Genomic DNA, 21,976 nt, shown 5'->3' with positions numbered 1-21,976 from the left:
TCACGGAATATCAACATATTACTTGTTACACACCTCATATTTTTCAAAATGAAAAAAGATATTTTTACTTTGACAATTTTAAAAATAAATGGATCATCAATAAGGAGTCATAATATCTTCAGAAGTCAAGTCAATCAGCTTTATTGTCATGCCATCCTTACACCACACTGCAAACAAAAAGTAAAGCACATTTCAACCATCTCATTATACTTAATTATTAACAAAACTTTACTTAAAATAAATGTTCTTTTAGCATAAAACTCACTGGCTTTAAAGGTTATGTCAATAATAATATTTTTTAGATCTGACCAAATCCTTAACACTCGAGTTTTTCCAGGTGTGCAATATTGAAAGTGGCCACTAGTCCTAGAATGTCCTGCTTAAGAGGTGACATTCAATGACACTCAAGATGTCACAGCAGATGTTCGGGTGTCACCCTGAAGGACATGTGGCTGTCAATCAACAGTGACCAGTGCTGGTCAGACTGGTATTTGTAGGTCTGTGGTCTCACCAACCCCTCACTATAACACACACACACACCTGATTGGCTACTCAAACCCAATAATAATAAGAGACCCTGATGGCCGCACTCACCCTGCATTCTCATCCCCAAATTCAGTCACAAAGGTGCTGCCCCCCCTCCCCCATCCATCCTGTAAAATTAATTTTGACCCAAAACTACAAACACAAAGAGGACCTGCGCTTGTGGGGACCTCAAGTGACCGGTGGAAGGTCCTGGTCAGTGGTCACATGGTGTCAGATGGCAGATTGTTACACTGGAGTTAAAATTAAGGGAAAACCCTGGATAGAGGGGCTCAGTGAAGGTGGTGCTGAACCTGTGCAGGAGGGTCATTGTGTGTGAGACGCTATAAAATGACAGAGAGCCAGCAGGCCAGTCCAGATACACGCCTATTCTGGAGCTGCGGGGGGCGCTGATTTCCATCTTCCTGTCAGTGTGATACTCAGAGTAATGACCCTGAGAATAATGCAAACACCAGGACTTGTCATTGTATCCAAGCATGCACTCGAAGTTCCACCCTTTCCTGCTCAGTCCTTTATATGCGACTCCAATGTCTACCCAGCATTCATTGCACTCCACCTCCCAGTAACAACGAGTCCCAGTCAGACCTTCTCTGCACAGAACTTGGAGACTCCAGTCAAATCTGTCAGGATGATCAGGATAGTCAGTTACTGTCCAATCATCATGTGTCACCTTCTTGTTCCCTTCAGACAGATGGAGGTCTCTGTGTGCCGTGTTGATGTCCAGTGTGAGTGGACAGAAGTCTGAAAGGAGAGAAAAGAAAACGAGTGAGGAAATCTGAGTGTGTCATGTGACTGGGGGCGGGGCCCAACACAGATGATTAACAAGAACTAATCAGGAGCTGCGCTGACTTGAGTGCCATCAACAGTAAAGAGCTCCTCTGATTGGATAGAACACATGGGCATTTAAAATTCAATTCTGGAATTATGATAAACACCACCGAGGTCAGAGTTCTAATGGACTGTCCACAGTGACCGCTGGCTTTATTAAATGACACTTTTTATTGTCACGGTCCACCACTTTAATTTAAAATCAATCCCGTCACACTTCATCACTAAATTGATTTTCCCTTTCCTCCCAATGACTCCGCTGATCTTCGTTCTTCTCCTTCCATTCCCAGTGTCCTACTAAACATTAAGAGGTCAGCCTGCATGTGAGGGCTACACAGAATATGAAAATCAAAATAAGAATAAACTGCTTGAGATTGAAATGTTTCTACTGAATTGTCATAAAACTCCTGACTGTCAACTCAGTGATTTACTGGCCAGGAAACAAGACGGCCATTGAGTGCTGAGAAATGATTATCATCATTAAAATTATAATAAAAGAGAATGAGCCAATAAGAGACACACACAGAAAGGAGAGAATGGAAAACAGGAAAGTAAAGAAGCCGTTTGTGTGCGACTGGCGGACCTGGCGTAGTTGGCAAGATTTCATTTGAAGGTGATGTGTCTGAACTTCCTGGGAGTTCACTTGACACTTGAAGACATCCACACCACACAGACTGCTTTGGTGCTTCTCTGTCCTGATCGTCTCTAACCCATAATGCCCCAGTCTCAGGTCCCCGGCACTCACTCAGTCCTATCAGTCACTCTCAACAGTCACACGTCACTTTCTGCTGGTCACACTTTCATGTCAGAAGCTTGTCCTGAGACATTAAAAGAGAAATGATTTCTGTCCTTGGGATCGATTCAGTCAAAGCACAAACTCACACTCACATTGTAAAAACTCGTCTCTGCTCCGAGGTTCAGGAGGCTGTAGGGTGAAAACTGAAGCTTCACGACCTGAAAGTAAAAAGAGAAGAGAAGAATGGAAACTGTGAAGATGTCTTCATGTAATGTCAGGTCAATTCTTAGTGCAGTTCATATAAAACACAAAAGGACAAACAAAGTTTCTTTGTAATTGTAATAAAAGAAGTGATGTGTTTGAAAAGACGCGTGAATACAAATAAGCACAATCGACCAACAGAAAAACAGCTGCTATGACATCTGCAAATGGCCAATCACGAAGAGATAAAGAAATAAATGTTTGTAAAAGCAAGTGTGACCTCACTCAGCTAGTCAGTGTCAAAGGCGCTATAAAACATATCAAACATCTTTAAGAGCAAAGGCTGACACCGCAGACACGTTAAAGAGCAGGCCTTCTTCATGTGCCTCATCTCTCAGATTCCTCCGTTTGTCCTTCTATTTGACTTTAACAGCAGACACAACATAACCAGATGATGTACCTGATGGAGTCCATGTCACGATGGCCCACTGGCTGATCTTCTCCAGACTCTTCTTCACACATGACAGCTTCTTTTTCAGGACCTCAGACGAGAAGTTCTCAGTGACAGTGAAGCTGAGTGAGTCTCCCTCTGCAGGAAGGACACCGTGAGACGGGAAAGTCTGGAAACATGGAGAAATCAAAGAAATGTTTGTTAGAAGAAGCTCTTCTGATTTAAGGGATCTGTGTGGTGGACAGCCAGCCTGGTTAAATGGGCGATGATGTCTCGTTAATGTATTGCTTATTTATGAGAGTGAACTTCAGTGTAGTTTCACGTAACTTATTATCATCCTTGACTTTCAATAATCCTGTAATGGCTGAGTGGCGAGTCATCAGACTGTAAATGAGGGCACTGAGGGCGCAGCGGGCAGACGGGTACAGAATTGACTAAGCACCACAAGACATTATGGTGTGAGGAGCTTAAGTCAAATTGGGGCTCATTCACACTTCAGTGATTGTTTAGCAAGCTTTTTAATGGCTTTCTGCACGCGCTGGCCAAGCATTTTGTTGGGGTTTTTGGGGGCTTTTCAGGTGTTTCTCCAATGTGTTTCAGGTATTTGTCCAGGGTCTTTAGAGCGTATTTTGCAGATATGATTGACATCATTTACTGTACATTTTGTAGGCTGTGTTTCAAGAATGTCTTCTATAGCTTTAGTACTTTTAATCCTGGTGATCACAGCCCTGCAGAGCAGAGTCCTCAGCGTTGTGGTTGCACATATTGACTTCACCCTGTTCTGCTGCTAAAGATGTCAATCAGGACGATTCTGACTCTCTATGAAGCATGCAGCATCCTGAGAAATTCCACAATTACATGAGAGTATCAATGAAGCGCTTAAGTACATGATGTGTGACCAAAAAAACAAAACTTAAAACATTGCGTTATTTCAGCAAGACGATAAAAAGAAGAAGCCTGCTGCTATGAGTGTAACATCACCCAGTCGTCTAGTAACTGCTAGTGACAAGCACAGCGTAACCACCTCAGAAGAACTGAACAGATGTTATCCTCGTATATATTTAATCCTACATGGGCTGAGGGGTACATTTCAGCTGCCCAGTTTAGGGTCACTCAGTGGACGACAAGAAGTGAATATGATGGACGGTGTGGCAGTCATTCTCAGGGCTCAGTCGCCAGCCAAGCAGAAAAGAGTGCGCTGTGTGCAGTTCACAACCAGAAACCTGTTTGTAAAAATCTGCTCCGTTTGAATCCAGCTATCAATCCAGTTATTTCATTCAGATATTTTATAACAGAGTGGTTGATATGTCGGCACAGTGGCCAGTGTTCAGCCAGGGGATGGAATAATGGCGTGGATATTATGTACTGCACAAAGGACTTGGTACATTTTCTTAATTGAAAAGTATTACTGACACATTCCCAGCATTAAAACAGGTAATAATACACCGTTAAACACACTCATTAATATCGATCAATACTCAACAACACGAGCAGAGATCCTGCAAACCCCTCACAGATGAAATGGCCGTTCTGCGCTACCACTCTGCCTTTATGTGAACACATCCATACTTCTAGCTTTACACTTAGTTTGAATCCGTTTAAAGTTCAACTTTTGCTGAGTTCTTCTCACTTGATCTCGAGGTACGTGTGAACTTGAGCTCTCTGTCAATCGGTGCCACGTGTTTTACTTTTAATGAGTTGCTTCACTCCTGGCTCGTCCAGGTAGAGGCAGTGACTTCCTGCACAAACACTTCCAAAACTCACCTCTGTGTCCTTTTATGAGCGGCACCATTGCTTTCAATGTTTGGCTGAAAACAATAGAAAACTGCTGCATGCCGGAGTTCTGTTATTGAAAACAATGGCAGGTAACTTTTCTAGCACCTTAGGAGTGTTCAGGCGAAGTGCTGCAATGACAGAAAACACGTAACTGTGAATGTAAAGTTAAAATTGGGGATTGGGGTCAGTGCTGGAGCTGCTGCTTTGATAGATATGTGGTGACGTTAATTAAATTAAAAGTAAAGACTTACCAAGGTACAAAGAAATCCATTCAATTTAATTATACAACGGTAGGTCTACAGCTAGAAGGTGATGAGAGAGACTTGGGCGTCCTTTTAAACTGATCGCCATCTTTAACCAGACAAAGTGGACAAGGCTACTGAGAAGGTTGGTGACATGTTGTCCATGATGTATGCACTACAGTATATGCACTACACGGCCAAAAGAATGTGGGCTCCCTCCCACACATCACACCCATATGTGTTTGCTGAAGATCTCATTTCAAACCCTTGGACATTAACATGGAGTTGCCAGCCCATCTTTGCTGTCTTAACATCCACTGGATTTTGCAACATGTCTGCTGCGGTTTGCTTCGACTCACTCACAACTGCATTACGGAGGTCGGCCCTGATGCTGGCTGATAATGCGGGGATCACATTCACCATTCCTGTCAATCCCAAAAGTGTTCAGTAGATTTGAGGTCAGGGCCTTGTGCAGGTCAGTCAGGTTGTTCCACACCATTTCTCTGTTGACCTTCACCAGACTGTTACCAGGTGGTATTCTCCTGGCATACGCCAAACCCCGATTCACCAAGCAGACCACCAGATTTTCAGTGAAGAATAATTCAAAACTCCAGAGACTGAGTTTCCACTGCTCCAGACTCCAATGGCGGTGGGCTTTACACCACTCCAGCTGGTCCTTGGTATTGCTCACTGTTTAATGAAGCTCCAGAGAAACAGTTTCCATGCTGATGTTGATTCTAAAGGCTGTCTGGAATTCCGTATTGGCTGCTGCAACCAAAGATGGATGATATTTATGTGCTTCAGCATTTGGTGCTCACAGATCTTGTGTGTTCTACCACTTTCCACCTGAGCTGTCGTTGTTGCTCATAGACATTTCTTCTTCACACTTATAGCACTTATATTTAGCCAAGGAAGAAATGTAACAAACCAACTTGTTGGAAATGTGGCATCCTATGACTGTGCTATGCTGAAAGTCACAAGCTTTTCAGTTCAAGTGCACCCCATTACATGGCCAGATTCCAGGGCTGTGTGGACCTCTTAGCAATGTGTTGGCTGACAAAACTCAACTCACTAATTAGAAGGGCAGTCCACATACCTTGGGCCATGTAGTGTATCAGGAGCAGTGAGTCCAGATCCAGAAGTGTGTGTGTGCAGCGTCACATACGTGCGATTGGGAGACAGCTAAAGGGCCTGAATAATACAAATTATACGCCAGACCAGGGGGCCGCGAGGTGCACTGACTGTCTCTCTCAACCCCTTGCAGAACATCCATGGGAAATCACGCACAGTCGCAGCGCCACTGATGATGTCACTTCCGGTCACGGAGCCTCCGATGACGTCACTTACATGCTCCTCTAATAAACCACCATCCTTAATACCATGCCTTCAGTTCTGTTTTGGACAAGTATCTCTGAACATCTCTTTTCAATTTAAGCCATTTTTGCAGCCGAGGAACAATATACGGGTGGCTGCCCCAAACCTTTTTGATGACTTTGTGTCGTTCTTGTGACAGCAGGTTTGTCTCCAAATTCAATTAATGACATAACAGTAGAAGACAGAGTGGAGAGAAGAGTGACGAGCCTGGACTGTGGGGTCTGAGTTGTGAGAAAACGCTGAAGGACTTGAATCTTACCAGTTTAAGGGCAGAGACTTGAGGATGTGACCTGACAGAAGTGTTTAAACATATGAAGGTAGTTGGTGTCACCTTTTATTAGAGGTTGTATTTAAAAAGAAGTAGTTAGGCATACATTTCATTCAAATGTAGTTCTCCACACCAAGAACTGTACAGACAACGGACAAATTATCCTCTGGTGCAGGTGGAAGCAGCAACTCAAACACTTTTGTAAACAGGCGTATTAGAAATATTAGGTGAATATGAAAAGATGATCTGCACTGGGCTGAATGGTCCGCTCTTGTCATGTTGTACAAACTCCTCAGGTCTTTTGAATTTCTCTCCTTCAACACAATCCAACCTCTGCAAATTAGGGACAAGCTGACAGAGATGGGAGTAGATTCATACCTGGTGGCATGGATCGTGGACTATCTTAAAGACAGACCTCAGTATGTGCATCTTGGGAACTGCACGTCTGACATTGTGGTCAGCAACACAGGAGCACCACAAGGGACTGTACTTTCTCCGATCCTGTTCAACCTATATACATCGGACTTCCAACACAACTCGGAGTCCTGCCACATGCAAAAGTTCGCTGACGACACTGCTATCATGGGCTGCATCAGGAGTGGGCAGGAGGAGGAGTATAGGAACCTAATCAATGACTTTGTTAAATGGTGCGACTCAAACCACCTACACCTGAACTGGTACCAGCAAAACCAAGGAGCTGGTGGTGGATTTTAGGAGGCCCAGACCCCTCATGGACCCCGTGATCATCAGAGGTGACTGTGTGCAGAGGGTGCAGACCTATAAATACCTGGGAGTGCAGCTGGATGATAAACTGGACTGGACGGTCAATACTGATACGCTGTGTAAGAAAGGACAGAGCCGACTATACTTCCTTAGAAGGCTGGTGTCCTTCAACATCTGCAATAAGATGCTGCAGATGTTCTATCAGACAGTTGTGGCGAGCGCCCTCTTCTACGCGGTGGTGTGCTGGGGAGGCAGCATTAAGAAGAAAGACGCCTCACGCCTGGACAAACTGGTGAGGAAAGCAGGCTCTATTGTTGGCATGGAGCTGGACAGTTTGACATCTGTGGCAGAGCGACGGGTGCTGAGCAGACTCCTGTCAATCATTAAGAATCCCCGGCATCCACTGAACAGGATCATCTCCAGACAGAAGAGCAGCTTCAGAGACAGACTGCTGTCACCGTCCTGCTCCACTGACAGACTGAGGAGATCGTTCATCCATCACACTGTGCGACACTTCAATTACACCCGGGGGGGTAAACATTAACATTATATAAAGTTATTGTTTGTTTTGTTACCTGCATTATTATCAATCTTTAATTTAATATTGTTTTATGTATCAGTAAGGTGCTTCTGGAGTATGTGAATTTCCCCTTGGGATTAATAAAGTATCTATCTATCTATCTATCTATCTATCTATCTATCTATCTATCTATCTATCTATCTATCTATCTATCTATCTATCTATCTATCTATCTATCTATCTATATGTTCTCAGGCCCCACACACCCCAATCTGATCAGATACCCAATGAAGTGTCACCTTACCTGTAGGAAGCAGTTGTTGTCCTTGGTCTCTGACAGCTCCCTCAACTCAGCATCTTTCCCCTTCAGCTCCTCGATCTCCTTCTCCAGTTCCTCCCTGACTCCTTCAATCTTCTCCATTTCTGTCTTTTCTTGTTCTCTGATCTTCTCAGTCAATTTCTTCTGGGTTTTTCCAATACTGCAAATCAGATCAGTGAAGCTCTTCTCGTTTTCCTCCAATTCATTTTCCACAGAGATCTGGTTGGAAGGAAAAAAGACACAGAATTAAGTTACCTAATAAGAATTACCAGTCACAAGGCACTTCTGTTGGTACTTAGATGTTGTAAAGGATGATTTAGATGGGTTGGTATCACCTCTGGGTGGATGATGGTCCTTTACGTAAACAGAAAACTAGAATAATGGAAGGGCACTAAGAGATTGTCTCCCAGGGAAATATGTTCTCTCAGTTTGCCAGGTGGCAGCATCCCACTGCCAGTGCTCCCCTTTGGGCACTCCTAGGGCTGAATGGGATAAGTAGTCTGAACAGGCAGCCATGTTGAAGTCTGTTGGAGCTGCTAGAGTGAGGTTTTGGGCGGAAAATCCACTGTGCTATGAGTCCTTTGTCTGACCCAGAAGTGCTTCTGGAGTACACCTGTCACCTGCTGGGAATACTCGAGAGTTCAGCTTTAAAAAGAGCCTCTCCTGCTGTGCTGGGTACGCTGGAGCTGGGAGTGAAGTAGGACAACACTCAGCTGGAGCAGAGCAGGAGAGCAGAAGAAGAACAAGTCCGGGAATTGTAAAGAAAAGCTTGTGTGATGGACGGTAGTTGTGTAGAAGTAAAGGAGACCTTATGGACCAGAGAGTGGTGTGTAGTAGTTGTGTTCTGCTATTGGGTTTTCATTGTGTTTTTTTTTAGTAATTTCTTAGTCAGTTGTCTCCTGACATCTTTTTCCACACTTCAGTAAGATATTCTTCAGCCCTTGCACCCTGGACATTATTTCTTTCTTATGTTGCACTTGTTTCACAAATGTCCTTTAAGGTGACCCCATCACCTCCTCACTTTAAACCATAATTCAAACTGCAGTCCCAAACGGGTTTTCTATTTACTGCTGTGCCCCTGTCCATTACTTTAGGTGGGACCCTCACACACCACAGTTCCTGAACACAAATGTAGTATTAGGAGATGCTCTACAGAACACTGCAGGCTTTTTATAAAAGTCCAACACACCATTACAGATTTAAAATGTACAGTGCTAGAGATTACCAAACCAGCTCACCATGTAGTGACATTGATAGTCTCCTCTAACGTAAAGAGGCCAACTGGATCTTTAAGATCAACAAGGTTCAGCCAACAGCTTTAAATGAACTGAAGGACTTTCATGTTTCCTTATCTCTTTTAGAACGGTTGTCGACATTTGGCAACATGTAGACCCGAGGACTGATGTCATCAAAACTCAACATCCAGGGGTAGAGGGTGGTAATCAGCTGTAAACGTCAATAAAACTCACCATTACGTTATAGGTGGACTCTCTTTGCTAGGAGGAACGTTAGACTCATTGACTTGACGTCTAATCTGTGTGTGTGTGAGTATTGAAGAGGAAATCAGACTCTGATTTTGATACGAGGGATCAGGAGATCGAGCAGGAGAGTGAGGTACTAACAGCAGCTAATCGCCCAAGAGCTCGTTTGAGCAGCTGATGCACCTCTGGCAAGGCTCCTCTGGGAGGAATACCCACACATCCATCTGTGGGAGTCAAGCTGGCTACCAGACATCACAAGACGGCACGGCTTATTAGTGGACACAACCAATTACCAGCCGCTGGACTACTTCAGGCTGTTCTTTCCTGAAGCTGTCTTTTAACGAAACAAAGAGGTGCGCCAGGCAATTTTTTGATTCCCCTGCTGAGCTTGCACCGTATTCTCATTTTTCAAGGTGGAAGCTCACAACAAAAGACGAGATGAAGGGCTATGTGGCATTGGAAACAGAGACGGGACTGGACTGGCACTCTAATTTTTAGGAGCGCTGGTCCAAATGTGCTCTGTCCCCTGTTGACTTTGGACAGTTGTGTTGAGTGACAGGTACATGCTTCTGCAGTTTTATTCATTTCTGTGACAACCAGAAGCAAATCCTGTGAGGCGAGTCGGGGCTTAACTCCATGTATAAAGTTCAGCCTCTTCTAGACCTGTAGACATGTAAACAACATTATCATCCTGGCTGTGATTTGTCTGTGGATGATAAAATACAAGGGGTGAGGGGACGCTGGCGCACGCATGTTGTTGCCGCTCCTCCCTGTAAACAACACTTTTTGCAAAATTCGCCTAATTCTACACTTTCTTACGTTTGTTTTATTTCTTTTATTATACGTATAGTTCGTGGATACAGCTGACTCGAATTGTACGGATTTGGCTTATATTTACAGATTTTATGGACTCTACTTTGACTGGGAACAGCTGAGTCTGTGGATCACGGGACGAGAACCTTCAAGCATTTCTTTGTGCCTGGCAATCTAGGTCCTCGGGATGATCTGTCTCCGTGATTATATTAAATTTGCTTTGCTGATCTGCTCCCGTTTCATCTTACAGTACTCTATGACTGGGAACTGATCAGATGTTCATATTAATCCGGCTTTTGGCTCCGGGGCGATCACCCCTGAAATTACCAAGTGTTACTGTTTGTGGCTGTGTATTGGAACCTCCAACTCCTGCTACCTCCTCCTGCTATGCTTTCTGCTGCTTGCTATCGCTGCTACCTACGCTACCACACCCGCCTGTCCTACCGGTTCCGCTGTGCTGTGCTGCTTCTCCACTGCTATTCAGATAAGTATTGCCCAGTATCATGCTAAAATACTCTCATGACAAACTCCTTCTTATTAAACAGTTTGTCCAGAGTACATGGTCCGACTGTAACATCCTAAAGGACGCCGGTATTTTGCAGCGCCCGAAATATGTACATCGCAGGTCAGGTCGCCGCCACCGCCGGGCTGCGAATGAAAAGACCACCGGCAGCATTTGCTCAGGAATACGCCGTCCTTCTCATGACCCTGGAAATAGAATTGTCGGTGTGCCAAATTTGCATTATGTGGAAATAAACCCTGATTGCGGCTCTGTGCAGAAAGAAGCCTCATTATGTAATATTGCACTGTTTAACTCGAGGTCTCTTGATGGCAAAGCATTGGTGCTGTCAGAACTCATCACTGACACCAAACTTGATATTCTGTGTTTAACGGAGACTCGGCAAAAACCAAACGAATTTGTGTCTCTCACAGAGGCGACTCCAATTGGTTTCAATTTCCACTCAGAGCCTCGCAGCTCAAGACAAGGCGACGGGCTGGCAGTAATTATCAGAGAAGACTTAAACGTTAAAAGAATCCCAATTGACTGTCCATTGTCTTTTGAGTGCCTGGCTCTTAAACTAATAACGGAATCAGGTCCTGTCTCACTCATTGTTCTTTATCGTCCCCCAAAATACAATGCATCCTTCTTATCCGATCTGATTGAACTTTTGACCCACCTAAGCGCTTACTCTCAGAGAATTATCCTTCTTGGTGATTTCAACATCCATATTGACACCCCCACATCTAAACTGAGAAATGAATTCCTGTCCTTACTGGACTGTTTGACTTGACACAACATGTTGATTTTCCAACCCATTCTGGCGGTCATACATTGGATCTGATCTGCACTTCTGGACTATCTGTTGCCAACATTTACAGCACTGATTTGGGACTCTCTGACCATAAAGCAGTATTTTTCACTGTCTCATTACCTCTCCCACCTCTTACCTGTAATATCTGTCCCTCTATCCTTTCTGGATCCATTTCTGATCTTTTACTGTCTGCACCTATTCCACCAACACTAGATAGTCTTGTTGACCACTATAACTCAGCCCTTCACTCAGCATTAGATAAAACAGCTCCTTTAAAACATAAGGAGGTTTCCTTTAAACGCTCAGCTCCTTGGTATAACTCAGAATTGCGATCTATGAAAGCCACTGGACGACACCTTGAGAGAATGTCATGTAAGACTGGCCTCACCGTGTACATCCAGGCTTTCTCTGACCACCAAAGAGCTTACAGAGAAGCACTAACTTCTGCCAAGAACACCCATTATGGCAGAATAATAGAAAGTGGCCATGATAACCCAAGGGTTCTGTTCTCTGTAGTTAATAAACTACTCAAACCCACATCTGGCCCAACTACCTCTTCTACTGAAGTCTGTGAGGAATTCCTCCACTTTTTCCGTAACAAAATTAAAGATCTAAATAATTCAACTAACATAAATATATCATCTGTTTATATCTCTCCCTGTTTTCCCACTCCATCCAGCTCCTTCTCTAAGTTCTCACCAGTCACATCACGTTTGTTAATAACCTGCTTTGTAAGATGAGGCCGACTACTTGTGTACTGGACCCCATCCCCACCACACTACTTAAATCCTGCCTTCATGCCGTAATCCCGACTGTTACAACAATAATAAACTCATCCCTTGACACTGGCTCTGTGCCGCTCACTTTAAAAATTGCTTCTGTAACCCCAATGTTAATAAAGTCTGGTCTTGATGCTGACAATCTTAACAATTTCCGGCCTATTTCCCACTTACCTTTCCTGTCAAAAGTTCTTGAGTGTGTTGTAGCTTCCCAACTCACCAATTACCTAACCTCTAATAATTTGATGTTACCCTTTCAGTCTGGTGTCAGGGCGCGGCACAGCTGTGAAACTGCTCTGCTACGGGTAACCAATGATTTGCTTATGGCAGCAGACTCTGGACAAACCAGCATATTAATTCTGTTAGACCTCAGTGCAGCATTTGACACAGTCAGACATGACATCCTACTGTCCAGAATGGAGAACATGCTGGGTATCTCTGGCACTGCCCTCCAGTGGTTCAAGTCCTATCTGAGTGATAGGCAAGAGTTTGTTAGTCTTGGCAACAGTAGATCCAGCTCAGTGCCAGTCACATAAGGAGTCCCTCAGGGCTCTGTCCTCGGTCCTCTGCTTTTCTGTATTTATATGCTTCCCCTTGGCCATATTATTCGTAGTTATGGATTGGGTTATCATTTTTATGCAGATGATACCCAGCTCTACTTCAATGTTAAAAGTGGAACTTCATCAGAGCTTTCTCAGCTCACAACCTGCCTTAGTGAAATTAAAACCTGGATGGAGCAGAACTCTTTAAAATTAAAATGCAATAAAACTGAACTCCTGCAAATTGGGACTAAAATGCAACTTCATAAAATGAGCCCCTTCCCAGTCCATCTTGGCGGTGATCTCATCAGACCTGCCTCTACTGTAAAAAATCTTGGTGTCATTTTTGATTCCTCCCTCTCTTATTCCACTCACATAAATCACATTAAGAAACTTTCTTACTTTCACCTCTGTAACATATCCCGTGTTCACTCCTTCCTCTCCTTCTATAATGCTGAGAAACTTGTCCCTGCTTTTATCACATCCCGCATCGATTATTGTAATTCCCTACTGGCAGGTGCCCCTTCTAATCTTATATCACAGCTCCAGCTTATTCAAAACTCAGCTGTAAGAGTCCTTACTCGAACCAGCAGCAGCGAGCACATCACACCCATCCTGCTCCGTCTTCACTGGCTCCCTGTGTCCTACAGAATCGAATATAAAATCCTACTAATAACCTACAAAGCTTTAAATAACCTCACACCAAACTACATCAGTGACCTTCTCCATCACTATGTGCCTGTCCGCCCACTAAGGTCCTCTGATTCTGGTAATCTTGTTGTGCCCCTCACTAATCTACACTCCATGGGTGACAGGGCCTTCAGCTGTATAGCGCCCAGACTCTGGAATGACCGACCGAAATTAATCAGGTCAGCTGTCAAGATGCTCATGTAACCTGTGTGTGTGTGTGTGTGCGAGACCATCAATTATGTTGTCTGTTTTTTTCTCAGAATTTACTGTCTTAATCTTCTTTATTTATTTATCTCGTTTGTACAATGCTATATACTGTATATTCTGCCGTTCTTTATTATATTCTGTAAGTGCCTTGTGCATGGGAACGGCGCTATATAAATAAACATATGACTGTGTCCCCACTCACCATAGCAACAAGATTATAAAGTTTGCGGATGACACGACGGTGGCCTGACTCATCTCGGGCAAGGAGGGTGAGCTGGCATACAGGGACGAGGTGGAGCGACTGTCAGAGTGGTGCACAGTCAATAACCTGCTCCTCAACAACAAAAAAACAAAGGAGCTTGTTATTGACTTTAGGAAAAACAAAACTGACAGCCAGCCACTCATCATTGGCGGGGCCTGTGTGGAGAGGGTCCCGGTGTTCAGGTTTCTGGGTATGGAGCTGGAGGATGACCTGACCTGGAGCGCCAACACCAAGGAGCTGCTAAACAAGGCGCAGCAGAGACTGTATTTTCTGAGAATTCTCAGAAAGAACCACCTCCCAAAAAATCTGCTCCTTGCTTTTTATCATTGTTCCATCGAGAGTGTGCTCACGTACGGACTGTGTGTGTGGTACAGCAGTTGCACTTCCTCAGAAAAGAAAGCTCTCCACAGGGTCGTCAGGATAGCGGAGAGAACAATTGGTTGTACCCTCCCCACTCTGGAACAAATCTACACCTCCCGAAGACGCAAAAAAGCAATAGACATTTCACAGGACTCATCACATCCCGGTCATTGCCTCTTCCAGCTTTTGCCATCGGGCAAGAGATACAGAGCTATGAAAACAGGACAAACCGCCTTAAAAACAGCTTTTATCCGAAAGCAATGATGGCCCTGAACTCAGAATAAAACTGCTCCATATTATTCTTCCAATGTGCAATATAGACCTTAAGTCAACAAGTGCAATTTGTATATTTATTACTATTCGGTTTGTTATTATATTCTGTCTTCTTGTCTTTTTGTCTTTTTAACTCTTATTCCTCACACTGAGTTGATTGCACCTTCAATTTCGTTGTTCCTTTGTAAAAGTGACAATGACAATAAAGATCTATCTATCTATCTATCTATCTATCTATCTATCTATCTATCTATCTATCTATCTATCTATCTATCTATCTATCTATCTATCTATCTAAAATGTATTATTATTATTATAAAATACAAGGAGTGCCTTTTATCCGTCAGTATATGCTGGACAAACCCACAAATAATGGAATAAAAGATTTTGTGTTGGCAGAAGCAAGCACTGGCTTCAGTCTGAAAATCATGACATGCAGAAGAAAATGCATCTTATCAAAAACTGACCCTCCATTGACAAGTCAAGGTGTACAGGAGCTACTAGACGGTTATGGACACATGTAGTGCAAAAAGACAATTTCTACTTGTCTCCAGAATTGTTCATGGGATTACAGAGCAAGAAAACTGGAGCAGAACTGAAGCCAGGCAGGCTGAAAATGAAACAAAGTGACAATCCAGTTTTTATGCAGGCAGAAAACGTGGCGGCAGTGGCGTGGCACAACGTCAAACGAGTTACTTGTCTCACTATAGTTCACATTTTAGAACATTAGAACAATCTAGATGACAACAGGCCATTCATCCCAAAAAAGCTCACCAGTCCTATCCACTTAATCCTTCTAAAAACACATCAAGTCGAGTTTTGAAAGTCCTAAAGTCTTACTGTCTACCACACTACCTGGTCTCTTATTCCAAGTGCCGGTAATTCTTTGTGTAAAGAAAATCTTCCTAATGTTTGTGTGAAATTTACCCTTCACAAGTTTCAAATTGAGTCCCCGTGTTTTTGATGAACTCATTTTAAAGTCACCGTCTCGATCTACTTGACTAATTCCCTTCATAATTTTAAACACTTCACTCAGGTCACCTCTTAATCTTCTTTTACTTAAACTGTAAAGGCTCAGCTCTTTTAATCTTTCCTCCTAACTCATCCCCTGTAGCCCTCAATCAGCCTCGTCGCTCTTCTCTGGACCTTCTCTAGTGCTGTTATGTCTTTTTTGTAGCCTGGAGACCAAAACTGCACCCAGGACTCCAGATGAGGCCTCACCAGTGTGTTATAAAGCTTGAGCAGAACCTCCTGTGACTTGAACTTCACACATCAAGGCGCTATATAACCTGACATTCTGTTTGCCTTCTTAATGGCTTCTCACCACTGTCTGGAAGTCGATAGCTTAGAGTCCACTATGACTCCTAAATCCTTCTCATAAGGTGGACTCTCAACTTTCAGACCCCCATTGTGTATTCACACCTCACAGTTCTACTTCCTATGTGTAATTCTTTACATTTACTGACATTAAAATTCATCTGCCACAAATCTGCCCAAGCCTGTCTGCTGTCCAAGTCCTTCTGTGATAACGGATTCCAAATTATCTGCTAATCCAGCTATCTTGGTATCATCTGCTGACTTAACCAGCTTGTTCCTTATATTCCTATCGAAATCATTTCTGTATATTAAAAATAGCAGCGGCCCCATCACTGACCCCTGCTGGTCACCACTCTTAACACTGGGAGGTTAGCTACTTCCTCACTTGTTAAGTTTAGAGCCTCTGCTATTTTACAGTCTGTATGTTTTAATTCCCTTTTACTATTCCTGATGCACTTCACTGTCTCCTTGACTGTTCTTTTACTACTAAAATACTGAAAGAATCTCTTAGGGTCGTCTGTCGCCTTATCTTCTGTATTCTTTTCCTGCTGTCTTTTAGCCTCCCTGATATCCTTCTTTCTGGTTGCCCTCATGTTCTCATACGCTCTACGATTCACTTTGGAGTTATTAGTCTTGTATGTCTTATGCAGTTGTTTATTACTTTGCAGCTTCTTTTTTAACTCTTCACTAACCTACTGTAGAGTTTTCTTTCATTTGCTATTAATTCCAAATTTCGGTATGTACCTGTCCTGCATTACACATATAACATTTTTAAACCTCTTCCACTGCTCCTCGGCTGTCTCCACACTTAAATGCTTATCCTAGTCCATCTTCCTTAGTCTTTGCTGCATCTTCTCGAAATTTACAAACCTCTGAGAACTGTATTATATTATGGTCACGTGACCCTAGTGGTCCAATCAGCTCTACTCCCTCAATTCAGTTTTGATTATACAGAATACTAAATCCAGACAAGCTTCACCGCACGTTGGTGTTTTAACATGCTGTGTTAAAAACACTCACTGATTTCTATTAAAAACTCCTGTTCTTGTGCTCCGCCATTTACAAGGTTCTCACGTGTGAGAAAGTGATTCATGAAAGGGGAAGCCAGAAGGCAGGAAGCTGGACAAGCCAGTTACAATAGAGGAGCACAATTGAAAACATGGCAGGAGTTGATTCACTTGATCAGATTCAGGCACAAGTCCATCAAATGGTACCACGCTGTGTATCATCACGTGTGTGTGGTGGCACTGACCAATGGATATATGCTGTTCAAGCAGGCAGGCGGTGACAACACCATGACAGCAGCTGATTTTGTAAGAATGTGGTCGACGCCTTGCTGGCAGAGTACATCGCAGTGCCTACTGCAAAGAGAGGAAGAACATCACAAAGCGGGCATTGGATGTGGCAACAGACAACTGAAACAGAGGCACCAGGGCAAGACATATTGGCAGCAGTGAATGTGTGGCAATGCCCGCAGTTCTCTGCTTTGAACGATGTCATACTTTGCAGGACTACACCATGTGACAGGTCTGTGATTTGTATGTGACGTCACATAGAAAAGAGACTCATACAACATAAAACACAGTGGCATTTGGAATATTTTTTTGTTCATTGATGTGTGAGACCATTGCATTGTGTGCTTTTAGAAAACGGAGTTTTTAGTAAAAATATTCAGCCCTGAATGAATGGGGCCATGTATCGTCACATTTTGAGTGAAAATCTCCTTCCATCAGCAAGGGCATTGAAGATGAAACGTGGCTGGGTCTTTCAGCATGACAATGATCCCAAACACACCGCCCGGGTAACAAAGGAGTGGCTTCGTAAGAAGCATTTCAAGGTCCTGGAGTGGCCTAGCCAGTCTCCACATCTCAACCCCATAGAAAATCTTTGGAGGAAGTTGAAAGTCCGTGTTGTCCAGCGACAGCCCCAAAACATCACTGCTCTAGAGGAGATCTGCATGGAGGAATGGGCCAAAATACCAGCAACAGTGTGTGAAAACCTTGTGAAGACTTACAGAAAACGTTTGACCTCTGTCATTGCCAACAAAGGGTATACAGTATAACAAAGTATTGGGATGATCTTTTGTTATTGACCAAAAACTTATTTTCCACCATAATTTGCAAATAAATTCTTCAAAAATCAGACATGGATTTTTTTTCTCATTTTGTCTCTCATAGTTGAGGTAAACCTATAATGAAAATTACAGGCCTCTCTCATCTTTTTAAGTGGGAGAACTTGCACAATTGGTGGCTGACTAAATACTTTTTTGCCCCACTGTACTTTGTAAGACTTAAAAAATGTGTTAAGAACAGCAATCTCAACAATTAAAACTGCAATCACTCAACCAGTGGAACACCTCAAGCTATGGAGTCAAACAAAGTTGTGACCGAAAAATTAACAAGAAAGGCCAAAAAGAAACATTGTGCCCACTGATCTCCTTCAGAACATCAATGCCAGGCTACAGTTTGAATAAAAGTGTGAATAAAAACCCAAAGGATATTGGGGTCATACCATCTGAATCATAAATGAATTAACCATGGAGGACAGTGACATGCCATGAAGGGCACAATGAAACGTCTTCTATCCAAACTCATTTTCCTGTCCCTACACATCCATTGCCAGCTCTTCTGTTTTCAGTTTATTTCTAATGTCTTTGATATGAAGTGTCATCGTAATTCCACTCACCTTCATCTGCTCCTCTGCCTTCTTTGTCTCCTTCAGGGTCTTCTCTCTCTCCTCAAGTCTCCTCCTGATTTCACTCCATGTCACCTCCAGCTCCTTCTGTTTGGACACACAAGAGGACACGTTTGGTCTTATCAGAATTCACTTTCACGTTCCATCTGAAGATGAATGTACTGAGCTCAGATAAACCTGACAATAAATCAAATGAGTAACAAGTGGAAACATAAAAAAGTGAAACACATTAAACCTGAAGCCCAGAGAAAATGAACAACTTTTAAAATGGAATTCAAGAAACAAGAAGACAACTGAAAGTTAATTAACTCACATTTCAGTGATGAGGTAACAAATGGCTACATGGTGGGCTGCTTTAGGTCATGAAAGAGGACCACATTCAGCCTCGATTACCAGCGATGGACAAAGTGACGTTCAGAAAGCACTGAGGACTAAACAGGCAACTGAGACACTCAATAAAGATGAGCAAGACCTGCAAGACAAGCTGGCGGGGGGCTACAGCCAAAGGTGCAAATCAGCCAATGGTATACAAGATGGTCATGAAGGGAACACAGAGGGATAAGAGAGCCTGCTAGAGATGAGGAGGAGGAGGAGAGCTCAGTGAAGCTGAAGGACATTTCATAAACCATTCTACAGCGGTGGACCCCGTGTGTCCGTGTGCTACAACGGGGTACAATGACACACAAGTGTGCTCCACTGACGGGTCATGGGTGTTGTCGTCTTGTTTCAGAGGTGGATGTCCAACTTGGAAAGTGGATGGGCTGCTGATCAGAGTGTTGATGGATCCACGTTTCATTATCTTTGACTGAACAAGTGGTAATAGTATTGGCAGGTAGGCAGCGGTGCAAGAACAGTGTGAAGAGCGAGGAGCTAAGATTAGGGGCAGAACAGTCAAGGTGGTCTTAACAGAAGGGCCGTCTGTGCCACATGCTAGTCCAAGTTAGACTGAGGAGTTTAGAAAGTTTAACATGAAGCTCAAATCTGTGTAGTCATAAAAATGCTGAATGAGCAGGAGATGAAAAGAGGAGCATACAAGACGACAACGGCAAATAAAAAATTATAAATCAGAAGCGCTGGAGAAACAAAATCAAATAAAAAAGACAATAAAGATAAAGAGTTAATACCAAAACATCAAAAATATATTTACATCCTAAATCGATTTGGAGATCGTTCCTCTCCCAAACTATGCGACTCTTCAATTCCACCCGGTGGGGTAAACGTTAACATTATTCAAAGTTATTGTCTGTTTTTATTTTTATTACTCTTTAATTTAAAATTGTTTTTTATCAGTATGCTGCTGCTGGAGTATGTCTATCTATCTATCTATCTATCTATCTATCTATCTATCTATCTATCTATCTATCTATCTATCTATCTATCTATCTATCAGTAGTGTCTTTCATTCTCTCTCTCTCTCTATGAAGGCGTCAGCCACATCCACAGTTATAATATGGAAAGCTCCAATTTGTCATCACACACACATTTCTCTCCACTCCGAGTGTTCCTGGGTAAATAAAGACTCTAATGATGAACGCCACCATTAGACACATCCAGTTTCACCAGGATAGACTCCAGCTCTCTACCATCATAGACATTTTTTCTCCTCAAATGGATGCCCAGATGTCTTTATTGAATTTTAGAAATCCTTTAACTCTTCAGATTTAATTTTTTTCATTAAATACTAAACCCCACTCACCTGCTTTTCTGCTTTTTCCATCTCCAGCTCGACCTTTTTGTGGCCTTCATGTTCAGTCAATGCACACATCATGCAGATACAAGTCTCCTCATTTTTACAAAATATTTCCAGCCTCTTCTGATGTTTCACACAGAGCTCCACCTTCAGATTTCCATCTGGATCAGTCAGCTTGTGGTCCTTCCAGGCTGCTATTTCAAAGTGGGGCTGCAGGTGAGTCGGACAGTAGGAGGCCATGCAGGTGAGACAGGACTTCACCGCTTTGAACTTCATCCCAGTACAGGTGTCACACTCCACGTCTCCAGGGCCGGCATAATTCTGAGATGGATGAGGACTGAGTCTCGGCTTCTTTATTTTCTTGACGAGTTCATTCAGCACGGTGTTTCTGTGAAGTTCAGGCCTCGTTGTGAAGGTCCTTCTGCACTCAGGACAGCTGCACTCATGGCTTTGATCCCAGTAGTCATTGAGGCACTTCAGACAGAAACTGTGACCACAGAGGATTGAGACGGGGTCACTCAGGGTCTCCTGACAGATAAAGCAGGTGATCTCATTCTGTAATCCAAACAGCTTGGCTTCGGCCATCGTCTGTCAGAGGAGAGACAGGCACAGACAGAGAGTCGGTCAGACAAACGAGGAGATTTAAAGAGAACCCCAAGAGCGGACAAAGAGGACATCTGAAGAGACAAACGTTAGGAACAGAGCTGGACGTCTGGTAATGTAACTCCGTTGTATCAGATGTGTATTGTGTGCCAGCACCAGGTGGTCCTCAGAAGACAGAGACAGCACCTCTCTGTGGTGAGAGGGGGTCCATGACGGTGCATGTGGGGAGTGTGAGCTCCGCAGTGAGGTGGTGTTGGTGCAGGATGTTGGTTGGGAGGCGAGCGGATTGCTCGTTATTGTCAGCTCAGCTGTTCTCCATTGACATTCTGCAGGTCGTTGGAGAAAAGGCACCTGGACAGATAGCTGAAGAGGGTCTCTGCCATCTGAGAAGGGCTGATGGGGGGAACTGGCTAGAGATGTGCTGGACATAAAGAAATGGAGCAGAAGCCGATACCTACGTGGATTTAGCCTGGGCTTTTGAACTTGTCTCTCAGTGTTTTTACTGTCCACAAGCTCTGCATTGTATTGTGGATTATTTATTTATTGTGGTGCACTGCACGTCTGCTCTTTGGGGTCAGAGAACAGGGACAGTGAAGCAGCAGCATGCCGGGTGAGACTGTGGAGTGACACTGAGCACACTTGCCTTACACGTTTTGATTCTTGTCCATGTATTTCATTTTTACTTTAATGAAGTTAATAAGAACAGTTCTGTTCTAAATGCAGCAGCGTTAAGGGTAATAATGTCTGAAATTCCTTTTCTCCTTTACTCCTTTAAACTTTCTCTAGTGGGTAACACTTGGAAACCCGGCTATTAAGTTTCTAAGCCTACTAGGAAGTCGTCAGTTACTGAGGTGTCCGGCGTATAAAAGCGTCTGCTCAGTCTGATTCCAAGTGAAATCTGCCATGTTGGAATATTCGACTCCACACACTCCACACCGCTTACCACTGCTGCTCCTGACGTGGGGGCTCCGCCA

General features: G+C 43.5%; 1 protein-coding gene across 1 annotated transcript; it reads right to left on the bottom strand.

The window, feature by feature from the left end:
- Nucleotides 1-393: 393 nt before the first annotated feature.
- Nucleotides 394-20,984, bottom strand: LOC114644453 (tripartite motif-containing protein 16-like). The gene is made up of 6 exons (XM_051924790.1): nt 20,406-20,984; nt 18,701-18,796; nt 7,967-8,200; nt 2,769-2,928; nt 2,260-2,325; nt 394-1,284 (listed from the first exon to the last, which is right to left on the bottom strand). The coding sequence occupies exons 1-6, from the start codon at nt 20,982-20,984 to the stop codon at nt 740-742; spliced, it is 1,680 nt and encodes a 559-aa protein (XP_051780750.1). The 3' UTR covers nt 394-739.
- Between the last annotated feature and the right edge of the window lie 992 nt (nt 20,985-21,976).

This window comes from Erpetoichthys calabaricus, chromosome 3, assembly GCF_900747795.2.
Source record: "Erpetoichthys calabaricus chromosome 3, fErpCal1.3, whole genome shotgun sequence".
NCBI lineage: Eukaryota > Metazoa > Chordata > Cladistia > Polypteriformes > Polypteridae > Erpetoichthys > Erpetoichthys calabaricus.
The sequence above is the reverse complement of the archived record's forward strand: the minus strand, read 5'-3'. Positions and strand labels throughout refer to the sequence as shown.

Bases quoted from the DNA above. Each gene is read 5' to 3' on its own strand.
- LOC114644453 (XM_051924790.1), bottom strand. From the start codon at position 20,984: ATGGCCGAAGCCAAGCTGTTTGGATTACAGAATGAGATCACCTGCTTT. The intron at 2,929-7,966 runs GTAAGGTGACAC...CCATGTTTCCAG, and splicing joins ACAACAACTGCTTCCTACAG to ACTTTCCCGTCTCACGGTGT. The intron at 1,285-2,259 runs GTGAGTGTGAGT...CTCTCCTTTCAG, and splicing joins CAGAGACGAGTTTTTACAAT to ACTTCTGTCCACTCACACTG.